This window comes from Callorhinus ursinus, unplaced genomic scaffold (genome assembly GCF_003265705.2).
Source record: "Callorhinus ursinus isolate GAN/ISIS: 27379988/994484 unplaced genomic scaffold, GSC_fseal_2.0 scaffold2, whole genome shotgun sequence".
In the NCBI taxonomy this organism is placed as follows: Eukaryota; Metazoa; Chordata; class Mammalia; order Carnivora; family Otariidae; genus Callorhinus; species Callorhinus ursinus.
The window spans coordinates 30,770,978-30,792,067 of record NW_027397064.1 but is presented as its reverse complement, the minus strand read 5'-3'; the positions used below and the strand labels follow the sequence as shown (position 1 = coordinate 30,792,067).

The window sequence follows — 21,090 nt, the reverse complement described above, 5'->3', positions numbered from 1 at the left end:
ATTGTATTTTTGTTGTATAATGTTATTTATAAGTAAGCCTTGTATGTTTTTTATGAGAATTTATTATTTACCTTAGTTTATTTAATTTTTTAAATTTTACTTTATTGTATTATTTTTAATTAATTAATTAATTATTTGTACATACCTTAGTTAATTGTTTAAATATCCAGAGGTTACATTTTAAATTAATGTTTCCCTTACTCTGAGTTGTTTTAGCTGTATGTTTATTAGGAGCAATGTCTTTTTTCCTTCTTATTCGCATTTAGGACTTAGTATTGTTGTACTTGGCACAAAGCATACCTTCAGCAAATTAATATTGAATAATAAAGTTCTAGAGCTGAACTGTCAGAATTGGCCCTCATTCTCTGTACACACACTGAAGTGCAATCACTTTTTATTTTTTTACGTTCAGTTAGCCAACATATATACATCATTAGTTTTTGATGTAGTATTCAACAATTCGTTAGTTGCATATAACTTCATTGTGTCTTTCTGCAAAATCTAGAGTGGCTGACCTCACGGGTATTTATTTAACTGGAAAGCAGATAAAACCCATATGCTTGCTTTAGTTTGAGTGAAAAATGATCTTCATGAATATTGTTAGATACACATTTATCTGCCTGTGCAGTAGATTCCTGGTTTCAGTTGATTTCCAGCTTTCCTCATCCTGTCATATCCTTGTCTTGTCCTTTATACTTTGATACTACCATTTACAGAATTGACAGTCTTCCTAAGTTGGCTTTGAAAGGCAAGATTTAAATCTTCTACACACCTTCAGCAGTCTCAACTTCTTTAGCTTAACCCTTGAGACTATTTGTTATGTATCTTTTTATGTAATGAAAAATATGAATATGATTAATGTATTTTCTGAAAGTCGTTATCATTCATTAGTGGACATTTCAAATTGAACAGTTGAACAGATTTGTTTTTATTTTTCAGAGAGATTTAAAAAATAGTTGGTATCAGTCTAAGTGGCCTTTTAAGGAAAAGTCTAATATTTAATTGTGTTTACAGAACTCAGCGTAGTATGAATGGTCCTTTTGCTCCAGGGCTGGAGATCACTTCTAAGCTATTCATAGTATCACATGATGCGAAGTTGCTTTTCAGTGCTGGACACTGGGATAATAGCATTCAAGTGATGTCACTTACAAAAGGGAAAATTATTTCACACAATATCAGACACATGGGTAAGTATTAACTTTTTTTCCCCAAAAAAGTTTTCTCTGTTTCTTCTAACTACAAAAGTAGTACATGGTCCTATAAAGAGCATTAAAATTTACCTTCAAAGCTAAGTAAACTTTCTCATAGAGTAGTGTTATGAACGTTATGCTTTCTTTACGAGTATTTAATGTATTTAGGGTATACTAAATACCATACAAATTAAATAGAGCTTCATAATATCTGAACGATGTTAGGCTAAGTCTTTTTTTAAAAATTAGGTGATACAAGGTGCCTGGGTGGCACAGGCAGTTGAGCATCCAACTCTTGATTTCTGCTCAGGTCATGATCCCAGGCTGGTGGGATGGAGCTCCACATTGGTCTCCACAACTAGCAGGGAGTCTGCTTGAGATTCTCTTCCTCTCCCTTTACCCCCCCGCCTCTCTCTCAAAATAAATAAATCTTTAAAAAATAAAAATTGGTTGATACAAATAAGAATTTTAAGACAAAATGGAATTAAAAAAAAAATCTGTCGTAGTTGAATAAGACATCACCTGCCCTATTAGTTAACAGTTAAGCATGAGGGAGATAAATTACTGAATGTAGTTAACCTGGTGCTCCTTCGTGTTTCAGCCTTCAATATAAGAATAGAACATTGTGGGAGCACCTGGGTGGCTCAGTAGATTAAGCATCCAACTCTTGATTTCAGCTTGGGTCATGATCTCAGGGTTGTGAGATCAGCCCTCGTCAGGCTCTGCACTGGGCTCCACGCTGGGCATGGAATCTGTTTAAGATTCTCTCTCTTTCTCTTTTTCTCTCTCTCCCTCTCCTCCTTTCCCTTGGTCCCTCCTTCCCCCCACAGTCACTGTCTCTAAAAACAAAATAAAACATCCATCTTGTAGATTTTCCCCTAATAAACCTATTAAGAAAGGGAAATGGAATCTGCTACTACTTCTATACTGGTGGCTCCTGAGATGCCACTTAGCTCAGGTTTTTACTATTTAGCAAAAATGTTTTTCATATTGAGAATTTGTAGTGTATTTTGTACTGTTTTGGTTAGGGGCACATATTCCACAGGATTGCAGTTCCTAATGGGAGTAGAACGTGAATGGAAATGAGAGAGTGAGAAAGCAGAGAAGCATATCAAAACTTCCTGGGGATCCATTCTAAGCCACCTAACCCACAGCCAGGACTCCAACAGACATCTCCCTGGCCCATGTGTACTCTTCACTCTCAAAGCAGGGTGGCCTCAAAGAAAACTCTCCCACTTGAGTTTAATACTCCTGCTTTCCTGGGGCGCCTGGCTCAGGTGGTGGAGCATGTAACTCTTGATCTCAGGGTTGTAAGTTTGAGCCCCACGTTGAGTGTGGAGATTACTTAAAAATAAAATCTTTAACATATTTGTTTTTTTTTTTAAGATTTTATTTATTTATTTTAGAGAGGGGGAAGGGTGGAGTGGCAGAGGGAGAGAGAGAATTCCAAGCATACCCCATGCTGAGCATGAGCCCAATTCAGAGCCTGATCTCACAACTCTGAGATCACAACCTGAGCCAAAATTTGGGGTCGGGGCATGTACACCCAGGCGCCCTAAAAATAAAATCTTTAAAAAAAAATACTGCTTCTTTCCTGTGTCACCCTTTTCCAGTGCTTTTTCCATTGCCATTCTTAGATTTCTCCTGCTAAACAACTGATTGAGTAATGGAACATAAACTAAAATTGCCCTTATAGTTCTATTCCTGCAAAACCCCACCGTTTTCATTCTTTGTAATTCCTTTTTTCTTACAGATATTGTGACTTGTTTAGCTACAGATTACTGTGGAATACATTTGATTTCTGGTTCCAGAGACACTACATGTATGATATGGCAAATCACACAACAGGTAGTTACACATTGTCTTCCTTTCTGGTGGGACTACTAAAAATTACAGATTTATCATTTTTATCAACTGTGTTGTACTCTCATTATAATGTTGCTTCAAGGAAGTGTCTTTTTTCTTTATGGCTTTTAGGTTTTCTACTTTGCTTAACAGGCTTTCTTCTCCAAATTTATTAAAATAATTACCAAAAATTTTCTTGTAATATTTTTCTTGCTTTATTTCTTTTACATTTTAATCTTTAATCCATTGGTAATTAACTTTTCTATAATTTTTAATATAGAATAAGAGTATTAGATATATACTATATAGATATATATGATAGAATATAGAGAGAGTATATAATATATGTTTAATAATATAGAATGTTAAAATATATGATTTTGTTTACTTCTGGGTGAGAAGTCATTTATGCCAGCATAAATGATTACCCAATGGATTGGATCTTTTTCTAGATTCCCCATATTTTTACACTTAACTTATTTCTATGGCAACACCAAGATGTTTTTATTTTAGTAGTTTAATATTTGGTAAAACTAATTTTTCACTGTGTTGCCTTATAAAAAATGTTCTCAGCTATCTTATATTAGTGTTTATTCTTCCATATGAACTTTAAAAATATTTTAACCATATCTTCCTCAAAAACTCCATTTTAGTCTTGATGAAATTATATTTAATTTATATGTTAATTTGGTATGGGTTGACATTTTTATAATCATGCCTTCCCAGAAATAGAAAATGTCTTTCCATATTTATTTCAGTTCTTTTTTTAATGTTCTTCAATAAAATCTTTTAGTAATTTTTTTCTATTAGGTTCTGTACTTTTTAATGTTTATTTGTAATTATAATATTTTGGTGGGATTTTTAAAAATCATTTTTACTTCTAATTGATTATGGTTACTGTAAAAAAAACCTATTGATTTCTATACAGTTATCTAATTGGTTTACCAAATCTTTTTATCCAGTTCTTATAATTATTAGTATTTCTTAGATTTTCCAAAAATAGATACACAATCTTACAATGAAAATAAAGGTGGATTTATCTTTTCCAGTATACTAATGATCTCATATTCTTATCTTGTTACATTATTACCTAATGCAGTAGGGTAAAAAAATTATAGTGAGCATCCCTGTCTTATGTCTGATTTTGATGAAAGTGCCTTCACTGTTGTGCCATTTAGTGTAGCATTTGCTGTTGTATTGCATTATACATTGTTGTTGGGTTGTGTTTTTTTTATATTTAAGTAGTTAGCTTCTGTTTTTTTTTTTTCTTTTGGTAGCTTTTTAGTAAAATTTCAGTACAAAAATACTACACTTTTGCATTTGTGTTATTCTCTTCTGATGTCTTTCTCACAGCATCTTTTTTTGGGGGGGGAGCAATTTAAACGTTGTAGGGGCACCTGGCTGGCTCAGTCGGTAGAGCATGCAACTCTTGATCTCGGGGTTGTGAGTTGGAGCCCCATATTGGGTATAGATTACTTAAAAATAAAATCTTAAAGAAAAAAAGGTTGTAGATATTATGTTCCTTTACCCCTAAACGCTTCAGTGTGTATTTTCTAAGAACAAGTCTTTTTTATATATAACCACCGTTATTAAAATCAGAGCACTTAACATTTATACAATATACAATACAAATTATCTAATCCACAGTTCATGTTCTGATTTTGTCAGTAGTTCCCATAATGTCCTTTTCAGCTATTTTTCAGTTTCTTTTCCTTTTTTTTATTCATAGCTTTTCTCTTTTTCTTAATGTATTACGTTGAAAAGTCTCCTAGGTTTGAACCAGTCTTGAATTCCTATAATAAACCCATATAATTCACAACGTATTATATTTTACTACAGAATTATATTTGCTAGTACTGTATTTCTCTACTCATATGTGAAATAAATCTGTATTTGTTTTGTCTTTGCCATATTTAGTGTAGGGATATGCAAACTTTATAAAATGATTTTGAGAAGGGTCCATCTTTCTCTGTAATTTGAAATGCTTAAATAATATAGGAATTACCTGATTTTTATAAATTAAAGTACACGAAGCATTCAGATTGACAATCTTAGAGGAAGACAAATGTGTCCCAGATAGGAGTATTGATGGGAATTCATCTACATTATATAGCACAGGTAAATGTTATCTACCTATCCAGAGTTATCTAGGATAATTATAAACAAATACCATGGCAACTACTCATTCTATATCATAGAAAGTAATGTACAAACAAAACATGCTAAAAACAGGTGAAGACAGCAACTCAAGTGTAGAGAGATTCCCTGCAATAAAATTGCGCTATTAGAAGAACATAAGAATATCAATTCAGTAAAACAGGCTTAAGGACCTCAAAGATGAAATTATATAGTGGCATAGTAAGATGAAAAGGAGAGGTGCCTGGGTGGCTCAGTTGGTTTAGCGTCTTGCCTTCAGCTCAGGTCACGATCCCAGCTGGGATCGAGCCCCATGTCAGGATCCCTGCTCAGTGAGGAGTCTGCTTCTCCTTCTCCCTCTGCCCCTTCTCGTGCTCTCTCACTCACTCTGTCTCAAATAAATTAAAAAAAAAAAAAAAAAAGATGAAAAGGAGTGGCACCTGGGTGGCTCAGTAGGCCAAGGGACTGACTCTTGATTTCGGCTCAGGTCGTGGTCTCCGGGTTGTGGGATGGAGCTCTGCGTGCATATCCACACTCAATGGAGAGTCTGCTTCTCTCTCTCCTTCTGCCCCCCCCCACTCGCTCATGCGTGTGTGCTCTCTTTCTCTCTAAAGTAAAAATAAATCTTAAAATAAGATGAAAAGAATGCAGAAGAATCAAACCAATATTAAAACCAATACCATTATGAATATAATAAACTCAAAAGTAGAAACAGTAAGCAACAGATTTGATGTGGCTGAATATCAAATTATTAATATGAAATAAAGATTTAAAATAATTAAATTCTATAAAATAAGTCACAGAAATACAGCATAGGGAACATAGCTAATATAATAACATTGTATGGTGACAGATGATAACTACACTTACCATGGTCAGCAGTGTGTAATTTATAGAATTGTTGAATCATTGTTGTATACCTAACATCTTATGTCAACCAAAAAAAAAAGTATTCAGAAAGAATATGAAGTTTGTTTGTAATAAAGGAAGGACAAATAATATACCTGTTAGAATTAATCCAAAGCAAGCAACTTTGGAACTATTCAGATTAAGTTTTAGAGCTTCAAAAGACTGAGAATAATTTGAGAATCCAAGGAGGAACATAAGAATGAGTCCTGTTACGAATAGATGCTGTGGTAAGAACTAGTTGCAATGTTACTTTGTGATTAGACAATTTAAATATAGTATAAACCTTTTTGCAGAAAATAACCTACTAGAAAATTAACCTTTGCTTCTCTTTTAACATTAGGGAGGTATTCCTGTGGGCTTAGCGTCTAAACCCTTTCAGATTCTGTATGGACACACTGATGAGGTATTGAGTGTTGGCATCAGCACTGAACTAGACATGGCAGTGTCAGGATCAAGGGTAAGATTTCACCTTTAAGAAATGCTAATTTTCAGGGCACCTGGATGGCTCAGTCGGTTAAGCATCCGACTCTTGATTTCGGCTCAGGCCATGATCTCAGGGTCCTGAGATTGAGCCCCACCTTGGGCTCCGAGCTCAGCGGGGAGTCTGCTTGAGATTCTCTCCCTCCGCCCCTCTGCCCCCCCTCTCTAAATATAAATAAATAAATCTTTAAAAAATGCTAATTTTTTCTACAAATTGAGAAACAATATTTATATTTAAATATTCTCATGCTTGCTTTGGAGGCACATGTGTTAAAATTAGAATGATAAATTTTTTTCTAGGTGGACTGGTAAAAGTATAGGAATTCTTTATTTGTGTAGGACTTTGCAGAAGTAGCATAACACGGAAAGAAGAAACTTAAAGAGACTGGATTCTATTTTGGTATTTTACTGGTCTTATTAGTTAAGGAAAGAGGGCATCTTACGAAATAAAATACTATTTCAAGGGACGCCTGGATGGCTCAGTCAGTTAAGCGTCTGCCTTTGGCTCAGGTCATGATCCCGGGGTCCTAGGATCAAGTCTCACATCTGGCTCCTTGCTCAGTGGGGAGCCTGCTTCTCCCTCTTCCTGCCGATCCCCCTGCTCGTACTCTCTTTCACTGACAAATAAATAGATGAAATCTTTAAGAAAATAAAAATAAAATAGAATACTATTTCAGATTTCAAGATTGGAATTTTTCCTAAGATACATGTGTCCGTGGTAGAATAATCATTTTCTGAGTTCGTTTCCCGTATTTATTTATCTGGCCTTCTTTTTTGTTGTTCTCTTTTTCATGTTCTGATATTATCTGTGTGTAGGATGGCACTGTGATTATACATACCATTCAGAAAGGTCAATACATGAGGACTTTACGGCCACCTTGTGAGAGTTCTCTGCTCCTGACTATTCCTAATTTGGCTATATCCTGGGAAGGACATATTGTCATCTATTCTAGCGTTGAAGAAAAGACCAATCTCAAGGTATTATATATATATAACAGTTACATGCAGTAGGACTAGACTATAACCCTGTCTTTTCCTTTCCATATTTTACTGTATATATGAGGCATTTTGATGAAGAACACCATTTTTTTGAAAAGGATATTTTCCTTTTATCTTTCAGTTTGTTCATTCCTTACCATTAAATGGACCCCTATCACAGTCTTGGCCTCATGTTTATATTTTGTTTTAGGGATTTCTATTGACCATATAATAACTGATTTCAAAAAGAATTTCTGGTTATGTGGGACTTAAGAAGCTTAAGTGGAAATTATAACCAAATTAAATTCTTCTTGTACACGCTGGGTATAAATAAGCCATGAATTATGTTCTCTTTCTTTCCATGATAAAGCTTTTTAAAAATTAGAGCATCAGTGGGGCGCCTGGTGCTCAGTCAGTTAAGGTCATGATCCTGGGGTTCTGGGATTGAGCCCCAAGTTGGGCTTCCTACTCAGCAGGGAGTCTGCTTGTCCCTCTCCTTCTGCCCCTCACCCAGCTTATTGCCCCTCTGTCTTATCTCTCTCTCTCTCTCTCAAATAAATAAATAAATAAAATCTTTAAAAAAATTTTTAAATAAATAAATAAAAATTAGAGAATTGGGGGACCTGGGTGGCTCAGTCAGTTAAGTATCCGACTCTTGATTTTAGCTCAGGTCATGATCTCAGGGTCATGGGATTGAACCCTGCATTGGATTCCCCGCTGAGTGGGGAGTCTGCTTGGAATTCTCTCTCTCTGTCTTTCTCTTTCTGCCCCTCCCCTGCTTGCGTGCCCATGTGCACACGCATTCTCTCTCTCTCTCAAAAAAGTTAATCTTTAAAAAAAATTTAACAGAATCTTGGGTAGCTCAGTTGATAGAGCATGAGACTCTTGATCTCAGGGTTTATGAGTTCAAGTCCCACATTGGGCATAGAGATAACTTAAAATCAATAAAAATTTTAAAAGAACTGTAGCTTTATTTGTTTCAGAAGTACAGATCTGTGATTCAACAGTCTTGCACAATTCACAGCGTTCACCATAGCACATACCCTAACCATGAGAGACGATGGACTCTGAAAAACAAACTGAGGGTTCTAGAGGGGAGGAGGGTTGGGGGATGGGTTAGCCTGGTGATGGGTATTAAAGAGGGCACATTCTTCATGGAGCACTGGGTGTTATGCACAAACAATGAATCATGGAACACTACATCAAGAAGTAATGATGTAATGTATGGTGATTAACATAACAATAAAATTTTAAAAAAAAGAACTGAAGCTTTAAAAAAAGTTAAGAGAATTTCTTTGTTCTGTGTTAAGAATGTGGGGTTTAAAAAAATGTATTGTGGGGTTTTTTAGACTGGATGAGATTTTCATTCGTTTGGACAGATCACAGTCCCTGTTTAGTATTTATTTACTTGGCAATTATTTATTTAAATATTTTCTTAAAATATATAATTACTTCTCATTTAAAATCACTTTAATAATATTGTCTACACACTTTCTCTTTAAACATAACTATATGTTTATTCCAAAATTTTAAATCCAGTAGTTATTCTGTTATAGTCACAGTTTTGTCAGTATTAAAACTCCATTTTCGTTTGAGATCATTAAATTTTCTTCACCTAATCTTTACAGGATAAGAATGCATTACATCTGTTTTCTGTAAATGGCAAGCATCTAGGGTCCCAAGTCCTGACAGAACAAGTATCAGATATATGTATCACTGGAGAACATATTATCATGGGCAGTTTACAAGGCTTCCTGTCCATAAGAGATCTCCACAGGTAAATAATAAGAATCATTGAAGTCTCACTTAAGAAAAGGTGGTAATAGGGGCACCTCACTGGCTCATTGAGTGGAGCATGCAACTCTTGATCTTCAGCCTAGAGTAGAAATCAGCAATCAAAGATTTCTAATCTTTTGGTTTATCATTTATTATGAACATGTCATTTTTGGCAACTGAAAAAAATTTGGGAAGCTGAAGTATTTCTGGATAAGTAAATGAAATATAGACGTACATTTTAAAAATGTAGGAAATTTTATGTTACATGTATTTTACCACAGTAAAATTTTAAAAGCCAGAAAAAGAATTTTCATGGTGCCAAACCTGGATTATGGATTTGGAAATTTGTTCAATTATAGTTTGAATTTTTACAAACTACAGTTAGGGCTTAAAATTTTTTTTAATTGTGGTAAAACAAACTAAAGTATTTTTAAGGCTAAGGTATCTGTTCACGATTGTGTATATGTATGTGTAAAATTGGTGGGGAGTCTTGTTATTTAAACCAATGAAGGAAAAGGATGTTTAAGTAGTGGATATATTTTTAAGTTTTATATTCTTCATATTTGCTAACTTATATACACAAAGCACTATTATTCCTTGTATGCGCAAATACATTCTTTTCTTCCATTTTTAAAAAATTTATTGTGGTTTATGTTAATATTTGTATTCCTGAGACTATCTTGGCCCCTCCCAAACCTTTCTTTTAAATCATTTCCTGATTCCAGGGTGTTTTCTCTTACCACATTCACATCAGAATCACTTCTGTACCAACATCCTTTCCCTATTTTTGTAATTCTCTTCTCAATTTTGTCATTCTCCAGCAGTAAAGCACTGAGTTCCTGTTTGAGTTGTATCTTTCCAACATTTTCTTTTACGGTATTGTTAAGAGAATCCCAGATCAGTGGTAAGGAGAAAAAAAAAAAGAGAGAATGCCAGATTCTAAAAATGAGTGAGATCTTTTAGCAGGTTAGTCCAAACATAGTGTGTACATCAGAGGATTCTTTGTTTTCTAATGCTAAAAGCCATGGACATTTTCCATAATTGAGTATTATGTCATGTTTTTATATCATATTTTTAGATATTTATTATGTTTTATATTATATATTTATATATTATGTCTTCTAAGACAAGGCAGATAGAACAGTTTTATCAACCTTACCCCCCAACATGCACACACTTTATGAACTTTTGCCCTTTTTGTCCTACTGTCACTTTTTAATCAACAAGGTAAAAATCATTTAGTGAGAGATTATATATATGGTTAGAAGAAAAACAGATGTTGAGAATAGAAAAAAATATGTATTTTAAGTAATGCTATTATGTGGGCCCTTGTGTGAGCCATTCAGGCTTCCTGAATCTACATTACACATCTGTAAAATTAGAATGCAGAATCAGATGATCATTAGGTTATCTTCCAGTTACAAAATTCTCTGAATCTATTAATGTATCCATGTAATTATGTGTGTGTGTTTCATTTCTCTTCTAGTTTGAATCTCAGCCTGAACCCATTAGCCATGCGAATGCCTATCCACTGTGTTTGTGTAACCAAAGAATACAGCCATATTCTTGTAGGATTAGAAGATGGCAAGTTGATTGTAGTGGGTGTTGGCAAGCAAGCTGAGGTAAAACATAGCATCAAGAACTTCTTTTCCCATCCTATTGGGGATTCCTTTGGTTCTCCTTTGTTCCAGCTGAATCAGAAGTCTCCATTATGGATGAACAAATTAAAAACCAGGTTTGATTTTTCAAAGGATAGTAAATGAAAAGGGGATAAAGCTAGTATTCAAGAGTGATGTTTTTATTATGATACAATTGAAAGCACATATTTGGCAGTTTCTATCACTCTATATGAATAAGAAAGTTCTTTTATTATCTATCTTTCCAAATCTAGATTCAAGACACTACTTGGATTTTTAATACATAAAAGCCTTTATAAAAAATGAAATACAGGCTCAAACAATAAAACTATGTACTTTACTTTCAACAAAAATACCAGAATTAGCAGAACAAATATGCTAATTCTCAATGAGTTTCCTGTACTTATTATAGATTTGCCAATGGTTTATCAATTACTGAATATTCAGATAGCATAAATCTGATATTGTTCCTTAGAAAACTTAGTGGCTATATTTCAAGTAATTTAGTGATTCTTTTAGAAAATTTCTTTTATTACATAGAGTCAAATTAAGCATTATAAATTTGTATTGATAACCATTAGTCTTTTCTGAGAAATCTAAAACACAGCATCTATTGGAATTGTTTCCAGAGAAGACACTAGTGAATAACACACTGTCACTGGTTTTAATAAATCTACCATGGATCATAGGGACCTTTTTGTTTTTATATATATTTTAAGATTCTGTTAGTTCTTATTCTCTTTTTCAAGATATTATTATAACAAAAGAGAGGTCTTATTAAATTGATTGTGACATTTACCTTTAGTGTAACAGTCCCCCACACAATGTCAGAAAGTCCATATCTTGGTATTTCACTTATATTTAAAATATTTTAAGCATTTTTTCTCACTGTTTCAGTTTTTTATTTTACTGATTTTTTTTAAATGAAGTGACCATTATGTGCACACATTTTCTTCAAAAATTGATTGGGAAAAAATGCCTAAAAAGCTTCATTTCATTGGCCTCAATCAATGTTTTGTACTACTTACTAAAGTTTTTTTGTCTTTGCTGAAAGATTTATGTAGGCTACAACACATGGAATCTTAATTGTGTGTAGATTTTAAATAAAAGTATTTATCTTTTTACATCTTTGGATGTATCAGCTGGAAGTATGGATCTACTTTATTATATAATTGAATACTTAGAATCTTGCATAATTAAAATATAATTGTATATGACAGTATCAAAATTAAATCAAGATTTAGGTATGAAAAAATTTTTATTTCAGTATCTGAATTTATCTAAAAGATCAAAATCTTGATTAACATGTATTTTAAGTCAATTATCAGTTTTATGTATTACATTCTCCATACAAAATTTGTATTTATAAATAAGATGGCAAAGTGGTAATAGATTAATGGAAATAATGTTTCCGGAAATACATCTGGAAATGAAAATGCATAACAAGCATGCCAAAGTGTCTGTGCGTGAGGCTTGATTTTTTTATCCCTTCAATAAATGTACCCTAGAGAAGGGTAACCATTGAAAAAGGGTGGCAATGAATTGACATTAAAAAGTAGATTCTTGTGTTCCCTCTCTCGCTGTGTCTCTATCAAATAAATAAAAAATCTTTAAAAAAAAAGTAGATTCCACTTGGGAAAGTAATTCTGACATCATAATCATATGCTTAGACTGAGAAATGTTTTCCACATGGGTTCTTTTTTTGCCCTGCCTAGAAGTGTAAGCACTTTTAGAGGGGCATTTATTCACCAATTGGATTAATATTTAATTAATAATTATTATATGCTGAGAAGTGTGCTAGGTGATATAAATTAATGGTGGACAAAATGTGATTCTTACCTTCAGAGACCTTAGGCTATTCTTGTTTTCTAAATTATGTTTTATCATTCTATTGTTAAATATTATTTTTTGAAATTCTTATATCAAAATATCCTAAAATTTTTTCTCTTCATCTGAACATAATTTTACTTTTTTCTTATCTTTGTGATAAGCATTAATATTACTTTAAATACAAGAGGAGAAATCCTCAAACTTAAGTTTCTTATTAGCTAAAGTATAATTTCAGAAGATTATTTTAATGAAGTGAAATGTATTGTTATTTTTTTAACCTTTTTTTATAATGTTCAGTTGGCCAACATCATTAGTTCTTGATGTAGTGTTCAGTGATTCATTAGTTGCATATAACACCCAGTTTTGTTAATTTATAAAGAAAGGGACTGGTAATTTGGACAAACTGGGACATTTAATTTTAAAATTAACACTTTGGCATTAGACCTTTCTCAACTGAAAGACAACCAACATAGAGAAGCCGTTCTTTAATTATTATTAATGAAGAATCACTAAAATGTTAATTATTCTGCTAACAAAATTTATATTCTGCATTCTACAAAATCAGTGTCTTGCATATCAATTTCACTTATTCTTTTTTTTTTTTCTTTCTTTAAATAACATCTATTCTTCATTTCTCTGGATTACTTTAAACAGATGCGTTCAGGTCAGCTTTCTCGAAAACTGTGGGGATCTAGCAAGCGACTCAGCCAGATTTCAGCTGGAGAAACTGAATATAATACTCAAGATTCCAAGTGATTACTATTTCCATCTTCTGTCATGGATACATGAAACTTGATTTACTGCTTTGTCACTTTAACCACATCTCTCAACTATCTGAAATGTATCAGGGCTTTTATCACTGAAAATCATTTAGAAATTACCAAAATTCAGTATGCTATGTGTGTATAAAGACACAGGTTGTATTATTATCCACTTTAAAAATTTCTGGTTAACAATGAATCCAGTCTTATTGACTAATTCTTGATCTACATCAAGGTGGATTTACGAAAATACAATTGAATTAGATTTGAGGTTCATTCCTAAAGATCATTAGAGCCACTGGGGGAGAAAACTTCCAAAAATGAAGAAGTTGGATATAATTCCATTATTCTAAACAGCAAAATTTAAGGTATTTCTAAGAAGAGGACAGATAGTGGGACAGTTGAGAGATATGGCTTTTAATGTATTCTTTAGTTAATCATTTTCCTATTTACTGACCACCATATTTAAAAATACATAAGCTTATTTATGGAACTCCTGATTGGGGTAATATTTTAAAGGCATCTGTTGCACACTTGGATTTTCAAAACTCAGTGTAAATTACAGGTTTTCATGATAAGTTGAATATAAGACAGTTGAAACCGGTACATTGGGTCATTCCACTACTACTTAGCATATTACTAATGAGAACTTACTAAAATATATTATTATGCTTAAATAATAAAGGTTAAGTAGGAATAAGAGAAACTAGAGATATATTTTGCAGATGTATTTCATTAGTAGTATAATTAAGGAAAATGCTGATTATGATTTTGACAGGTGGACTCTTTAAGTATTAGCATTTGCAACACAATTTATATCTGCAAAGTTCAAATTTTCTTCGCTTATTCTTTACTAAGCAAATACTGTGTCTTTCCTCATAATTAGAAGTGTTAGCAATGATACCAAATACATTAACATTTTTACCTAACTTCCATGTGATTGATAAATGAATTGAAAAGATACGCATCACTTAAATTAGTCATTTAGATATAGTAATTTTTAAAAACATTTCTATTTCATGTTATGTATAACTTTTAAGATTATAATTAATGTTATTATACATAGTTAAGTGTTACATATGCTTAATGTTCAATATTTTAAAGTAAAAAGCTGATAGATTTATTTTGAAATTCAAAGAGATTGTTAAACCTGCTTTTATAAGGTCATCTTGAGTTAGGTCAGAGAGCTTTTACAACTACAAGTGTCCTTAAACTGAGATTCCATGGGTTTGGGGGAATTTATGAATCCCCTGAAATTATGTGGAAATTCCATGTGTTAACTGCATTTTTTTCAGAAGTGAGTGTGTGGCTTTCATTAAGGGGTCTGTGATCAGAAGGAAAAAAAAAAGACTTCTCACAGTAATAGTTTCTTATGAAATAATAATATTCCTTTTTATTCCGCAAATCATAGATTTCCTTACATCTAGTTGTCTTCTCAATGGCATCTTTAAGAAACTTTCCCTCTGTAATTGTTCTCTTCAGTTGTCCACAGTATCCAATACCATTCTCTTTATAATCCTATGAGTAAGTAAAAAAAATTAAGAGAAATACAGGATTCAGTTTAGGGAAGCTTTTTGAATAGATGTGATCTGTTTGAGTCAGGAATAATAACTTATAGAAGAATTTTCCTTCCAATTATTTAAAATCCCCTGTTTTGTTTAGTAAAAAAAAAAACCGAACAGTTATGTTTTAGGTAAATAACACTGAAATAAACTGGTGCAGCAAGTGTAAAATAGAGCATATGTAAATGTAAAGATTTCCTTTTTAAGGACTTCAGAAATTTGTGATGAGAATGTCTCAAAATAAGTCAATAGAGATAATTATGATTTATTGAGATTTGTTGCTTCTATTTATTTCATTCTATTTCTGTTTTTTATATTATATTTTTTAGGAGGTTTCAAGTCATAAGAACCAACATGATTGACTTTTGGTATTTTAAATGTTGATTTTTTAAAAAAACTTTTCTGAATCAAAATTTTGGAAATTTTTCTTTTGCTTACTTATCCAGAGATTTTGTGTAAGGATGCCTTATTTTTAAGGTTACTTAATACTGGTTTTGGAATTATTTTGGATGGATGCTTACAAATTACAAAGAAGTTTAACTTATCAGGGCAAAATTCCTAAATTTATGGTGTTTTACTTTGCTGCTCTTTAGATGGAAGAACTGAACAAGCAGTATTCATTTTATAGCACAAATAGAAGACCCTTTGTTCACAGTAAAATAAATATCCTACCTAGACTAACAGTAGATGCTCAGAACTGTGGAATTCTTCCTATATTACTTTTTCCAAAAAGTAAAAACCAAAAATGTAAGGTTTTCAGGAAAATCTGAGAATACTAGCATTAGTCTAGAGGAATGGAACTTGAGTTTATCTTTTAAAGTAAGCAAATATAGTAGAACCATTAGCTGAAAAATATAAGCCTCTTTTAAACAGTGTAGCCCACTGAATTAAAAATGACTAGATAAAATCACTGGAAAGATATACTTTGGGGGATTCTGGTGTATTTAGATGTTATCCGTAGAAGATGTTTCTATTTATATAATGGGAGAAGTGAACAACGGTATGATTAGAATGGAATAACAGGTGATTTCAGTTGATCAATATAATCTCAGCTGCTATGAAGTTTGTTATCTAAAGAAATTTTCATCTGCTTTTGTTTCTTGATACTGGTGATGATTGACATAAAAAATCTGGTGATGGGGAGAGATTTATACTAGGATAATGATGTTGCTCTTACAAAGTGAGGTCTCAAGTATTAAAACATAACAATAGCTGTGTTCATTTAGAGAATAAAGAACCAATTTTTCACTCTCCAATCAGTATTCTGTTATAATTAGATAGAATTGGAGGAGAGAAGAAAAAATAGATCAGGGCATGGAAATTAGAAAAGTATATGATGAAAATAAAGCTTGTCCAGTTGGCTTACAGTCTTTTAAGCCTGTGAAGCTCGTGTCAGCTATTAATAAGTTTCTATCTATTAGTTTCCATTAGGTCACAGTGCTTTTTTTAGGTCACGTTCTTTTTGTAGGAGAGAAAATGCCGGGTATTCATGTCATTAGCAAGGAATGTCAGTGAGGCTTCCTTTTTTACTCAGTGTAAGGCATATAACAATTATCCTTAAAGAACTGGTATTGAAAATCAATTTTATGCATATGAAGGAGTAAGTGTACCCTCATAATTAATTAGAATTTAGATTTGAAAATTGAATCTTAACCTAAGATTGTTTATATTTTACTTGAATAAGAGTAGGCAGAGAAAATTTTTAACTTGAATACCAGCTTTTTATTTAATGATGGTAGACACATAGCCTTTGCCTTTAGGTATATTTTTATTGTTGTTACTAAAGAAATCACTAATGGAAATCTTTTAGTTAAATTTAAAGAGGTTAGCTCCTTTTATATATTTACATTTATAAAAATGAGTAGCATTGTCTTTATTACCCTTCCAATGAAAAGATGCAAGTGCATGAACTATATTAAATATAAATATTAAATAATATATATATAACATGTACTATCATAGGGTGTGTGTGTGTGAATGAGTGAAGATTGGTCTCTTCAAATACATTAATACAATTGTCTTCCATAAATAAGTTCTTAAACCTGTCTGTGGGATAAAATTTTTGACTGATAAAATGCATATATATTTTTTCTTTTCTAAATCTAATCTGTTGTTTTCTTGTATCACGCAGACTGCTAGCTTGTCCTAATTATTGTTCCTTTCATCAGCTGACTCTGTTCTTTCCCAGTAAGTGGCCAATCTTAAATATTTTTATCACTCCCAACAAATATCCATTCTCAATATTCTTTTTAACCAAATTCCTTTATTATATATACCCAACATTTGTTTTGCTTTAAATTTAACCCCATCCAGAACATTGTTCTGAAGAGCTTTCCTATATCAGAGTCCTGGTGGTGCTTTTTCTGATGACATTACTGCAACAACAAATATAGTGTTATCCCTCATCATTTCAATATTATTAAAATGTTGGCCACAACTTCTTTAATTTGAATCTAGCATTTTCTAAGCCAGTGTTTCTTAATTGAGATTGCAGATCAGACTTGTCCATGCGTTCTATAAATATACAGAAGTCTAGGCCCTACTCTGGACTTTCTGAATTTCTTTACTTAGTATAAAAAAAATTATGTCTCAGGATTCTTATATTAAGTCTTAAAATATTTTCCACTATAGAAATTATATCCATTTTTATAAATCAGATTGCTTATTCACAGACATATAGGAAAATAGGTTTAATCATTATCCTTGGAGACATTTTTCTAAAATTTGCTTGGAATGGCTTTCTTATCTTTGTTTTGCTTGCCACTGAAACAACCAAATTTCCTTTTCAGTTGCATTATTATTATAACTTTCTTCAGACCTTTCACATTTGAATATTACAACTAACATTTGCTTCCAAAAAAGTGTCTGTTTGCTTTTATTACTTCCTAGTGAGTCAGTGAGTATTTGCATATTTGAATTAGGTAATATTTTAAAGTATTAATAAAAAGCATGAGTTACAAAATGCTAGGTTTAAAAATAGAATTAGGTCTTTCATAGCCTTGAAGGTAGTAATCAATAGAATTTTTCTAATTAAAAAGCACTGGATATATTCCCTAAGTACTTCTTCTGATGACTTCTCAATATGGAAATAATCTTTAATTTTTTCATATAAAAAGTCCTGGTATTACAGAAAATAAAGCATTAACATTTAAAATATTTAGGCCTATATTGGAAATGATGTAATTCTCTATGTTAAAAATATAAAGCCATCCTACATATAGGAGTTATGTGATTTTCTTCAGTATAAGAACTCTGTCTAAAAGTGGCTATATTATCATAAACATTTGGGCTAGATTGTATAATTCATCAGACATATCTTAGATTATCTCACTGATATTTGTCACATGTGGGTGATTTCTAAACACAAGATTTGGTCTTAGGAAGCTAATGGCTGTAGTGAAAACTAAAAGGACAGATATACACCTGTATTTACTTTTATCTTAATGCCTATAATCTTATAAACTGAAAATTCAAGGGAAAAGAACAAATAGAAAGTCACTAATCTAACATTTGTTTTCTGTGGTATAGATTTTTAATGTTTCCCTGGAAACTTATTTTGCAAATATTACCATAACAACAACAGCACAGTTCTGTCATTGAATTACCCATTCATTTTTCAAAGTTGACTGTTAGTGGAGTTTTGGGTGTGTTTGTGTGTGTTTTTCCACTTATAATATGATGGCTGTCTCATTTAAAATTTATACCTATTTTTGAATGTACAAATGATTAGTTGCAATATTACAATGTAGCACTGTAAGAATAAAAAGTTAGGATTTAGGTAGGGTTGAAAAATAAAATTATATTTTTTTTATTAAAATATAAACTTTTTAAAAAGTCTTATTCCAATTGGACCTTTTAAAATTTTATTTTGGTAATAATATATTTCAAAATAATAGGTATTAAAACCAGAGGTTCTCTGGTAGCCAGGGTACTAACTAGTTAATGTTAAAATGCTATTTTTGATGTTCCTTCCTTTGGAAACATTTCATACACTATCCAAGCGATGTGTTTTAAGATTTAGTGGGCTCAACCTATAAATTCAACAAATGCCCGTCTTGCATTTTGAAGGAAAAAACTTAGCTGTGATTGGCCTTATTTTGCTCTTCAGAATGTTAAAATTATATTAATAAACACTTTAGAAGTGGTTCTGGTAAGGAGATATTGTCAGACCTAACTGAAAAAAAATCAACCTCTTAATTTCTTATATAGGGATTAAAGAAAATAACTTTGTTTCTTCCTTTGGGATTTTGATTGCTTTTAAAAGTATCATAGTTTCTACCTTCTTGTAAAATTATGACATATTACAGTAGATCTTGCTGTCAAAGATCTTACACATTTTAGACTTTTTTTCCCCTCTTCTAGCATTTTACTGCTCTGATTCAGAAATACTATCACCAAAAATATTTGTGGATACTGTTTATTTTATAATTAGCTTTCTGTAAGAAAAATTGTTAGCAAACTGTATGGCTGGTCTGTTCTCTTCAGAATCTCCTAAGGAGTATGGTTTTCCTTCCCCCAGTTGTTTGCTTTTATATACTTGGAGCAAAAAATTTAGCAAAAAATAATCAGAGATTTAGCTAGACATTTTCTATCAGGTGCACTGCTATAGAAATGAATCCATTAAGACAGAAAAATATCAAAACACACATGATTTGTCTCTTAGGTCAGTTTTTCTGGGACCCAGATTAAATAGGAACATTTCAGTGAATGATAATCATAGAGGGTGACAGTGACTTGAATGCATGTGAACACACATAGATGAGGATAGCTGAAAATTCAGAATTACTTGTTTAAAAAAAATACTTGCAAATTGTGCTGCTACTTAAATATTTAAGGAATTCAAAAGTAGTTATCATAAAACGTTCCTGCTCATTTATTCTGATGGAATTGATGTGGAAAGAGAATATTAAGCCTTATTTATATCTAATTATTGACTGTGCAAACTGTGACTCAATGAATATTTGTATGCCAAAAAAACGGTCTTAAAGTTGAGAAAATTTTAGATTTAATAAAGATGTGTAAATATTTTGATTAGTCTTCTCATTATAATGAAGTTACTGTTAATTTGGTGCAATACATTCTTTCCTTCCTCATCTTTTTAAGATTAAATATATAAGATGTATGTTTTGTTTTATTACATTGGGTGTCTTAAAATTTTTCACTGTGTGTATATGAGCTAATATTTGATTTGTTTCTGTATAGCATGATTGAAGATAATTGAGAACTTTGCACTTTTTTTAGTCCTTTGGAAATTTGTATTCTAACAGTTTTGAAGAATGTACGTTTATTTTGTACATAATACATTAGCTTTGTATATGAAAATGGGTTTAAATCAAATAAAAAATTGATGTTACTTTCTTCAGTTGATTTGTAAATCTCACTTCATAGTCTGATTAGAATTTAGCCTTGGCTAAGTTATTTGACTAACCAAGAGATTAAATACAGTTTTTGTTAAGCAGCAAATTGATCACTGCTTTCATATGAGAATTTCTTCTGCAGCCCTGTGTGTACAAGATAAATGTTAGGTTAATTGACCAGTTTTTGTCATATATAACAACAAATTTTAAGTTTTAAAGCCACCTCAGAAACATGTACATTTCTCCCATCAGGAAATGATCATAAGCCAGAGATATCCATTTGTAATTCATTGAATAGTACGATAACCTGGGCTTTTTTTTTTTTTTAACTTTTCTTTCCTTTCACATAATTAAAATCTTTTATTAATCAAGTTTTGACAGTCTAAATGTTGACCTAATCCTCCTGTGTTTGTTAAGGTTAATAAATCCTAATCTAACCCTCATGGGTAATTCTCATTCCAGAACTCCTCACTAGTTTGGCCAGGGAGTTGCTGGGCCTGCATCATAGTTCCATTTCTTTCTTGCATCTTAAACTCCATCTCAGAATCTGCTGATGCCATGTGCAACAACCCTATACCACTGGAACTCTAGAAACTTTATCAGTATGACAGACTCCTAAATAATTTTTG

General features: G+C 32.0%; 1 protein-coding gene across 14 annotated transcripts in view; it reads left to right on the top strand.

Annotated features, from left to right (window-relative positions):
- Positions 1 to 20,650, top strand: part of NBEAL1 (neurobeachin like 1) — a 190,060-nt gene extending 169,410 nt beyond the window's left edge. For 11 of the 14 annotated variants that reach the window (XM_073879856.1, XM_073879868.1, XM_073879864.1 and 8 more), the window contains 6 exons: positions 1,015 to 1,187; positions 2,944 to 3,038; positions 6,421 to 6,537; positions 7,377 to 7,538; positions 9,167 to 9,315; positions 10,801 to 13,397. In XM_073879856.1, coding sequence (XP_073735957.1) covers positions 1,015 to 1,187; positions 2,944 to 3,038; positions 6,421 to 6,537; positions 7,377 to 7,538; positions 9,167 to 9,315; positions 10,801 to 11,077 — 973 coding nt within the window. In that variant the 3' untranslated portion in view covers positions 11,078 to 13,397. Of the gene's footprint in view, positions 1 to 1,014; positions 1,188 to 2,943; positions 3,039 to 6,420; positions 6,538 to 7,376; positions 7,539 to 9,166; positions 9,316 to 10,800; positions 13,398 to 13,435 lie in introns of those variants that run through there. The other 3 variants (XM_073879860.1, XM_073879871.1, XM_073879880.1) reach the window with 2 other exon arrangements.
- The last annotated feature ends 440 nt before the right edge of the window (positions 20,651 to 21,090 follow it).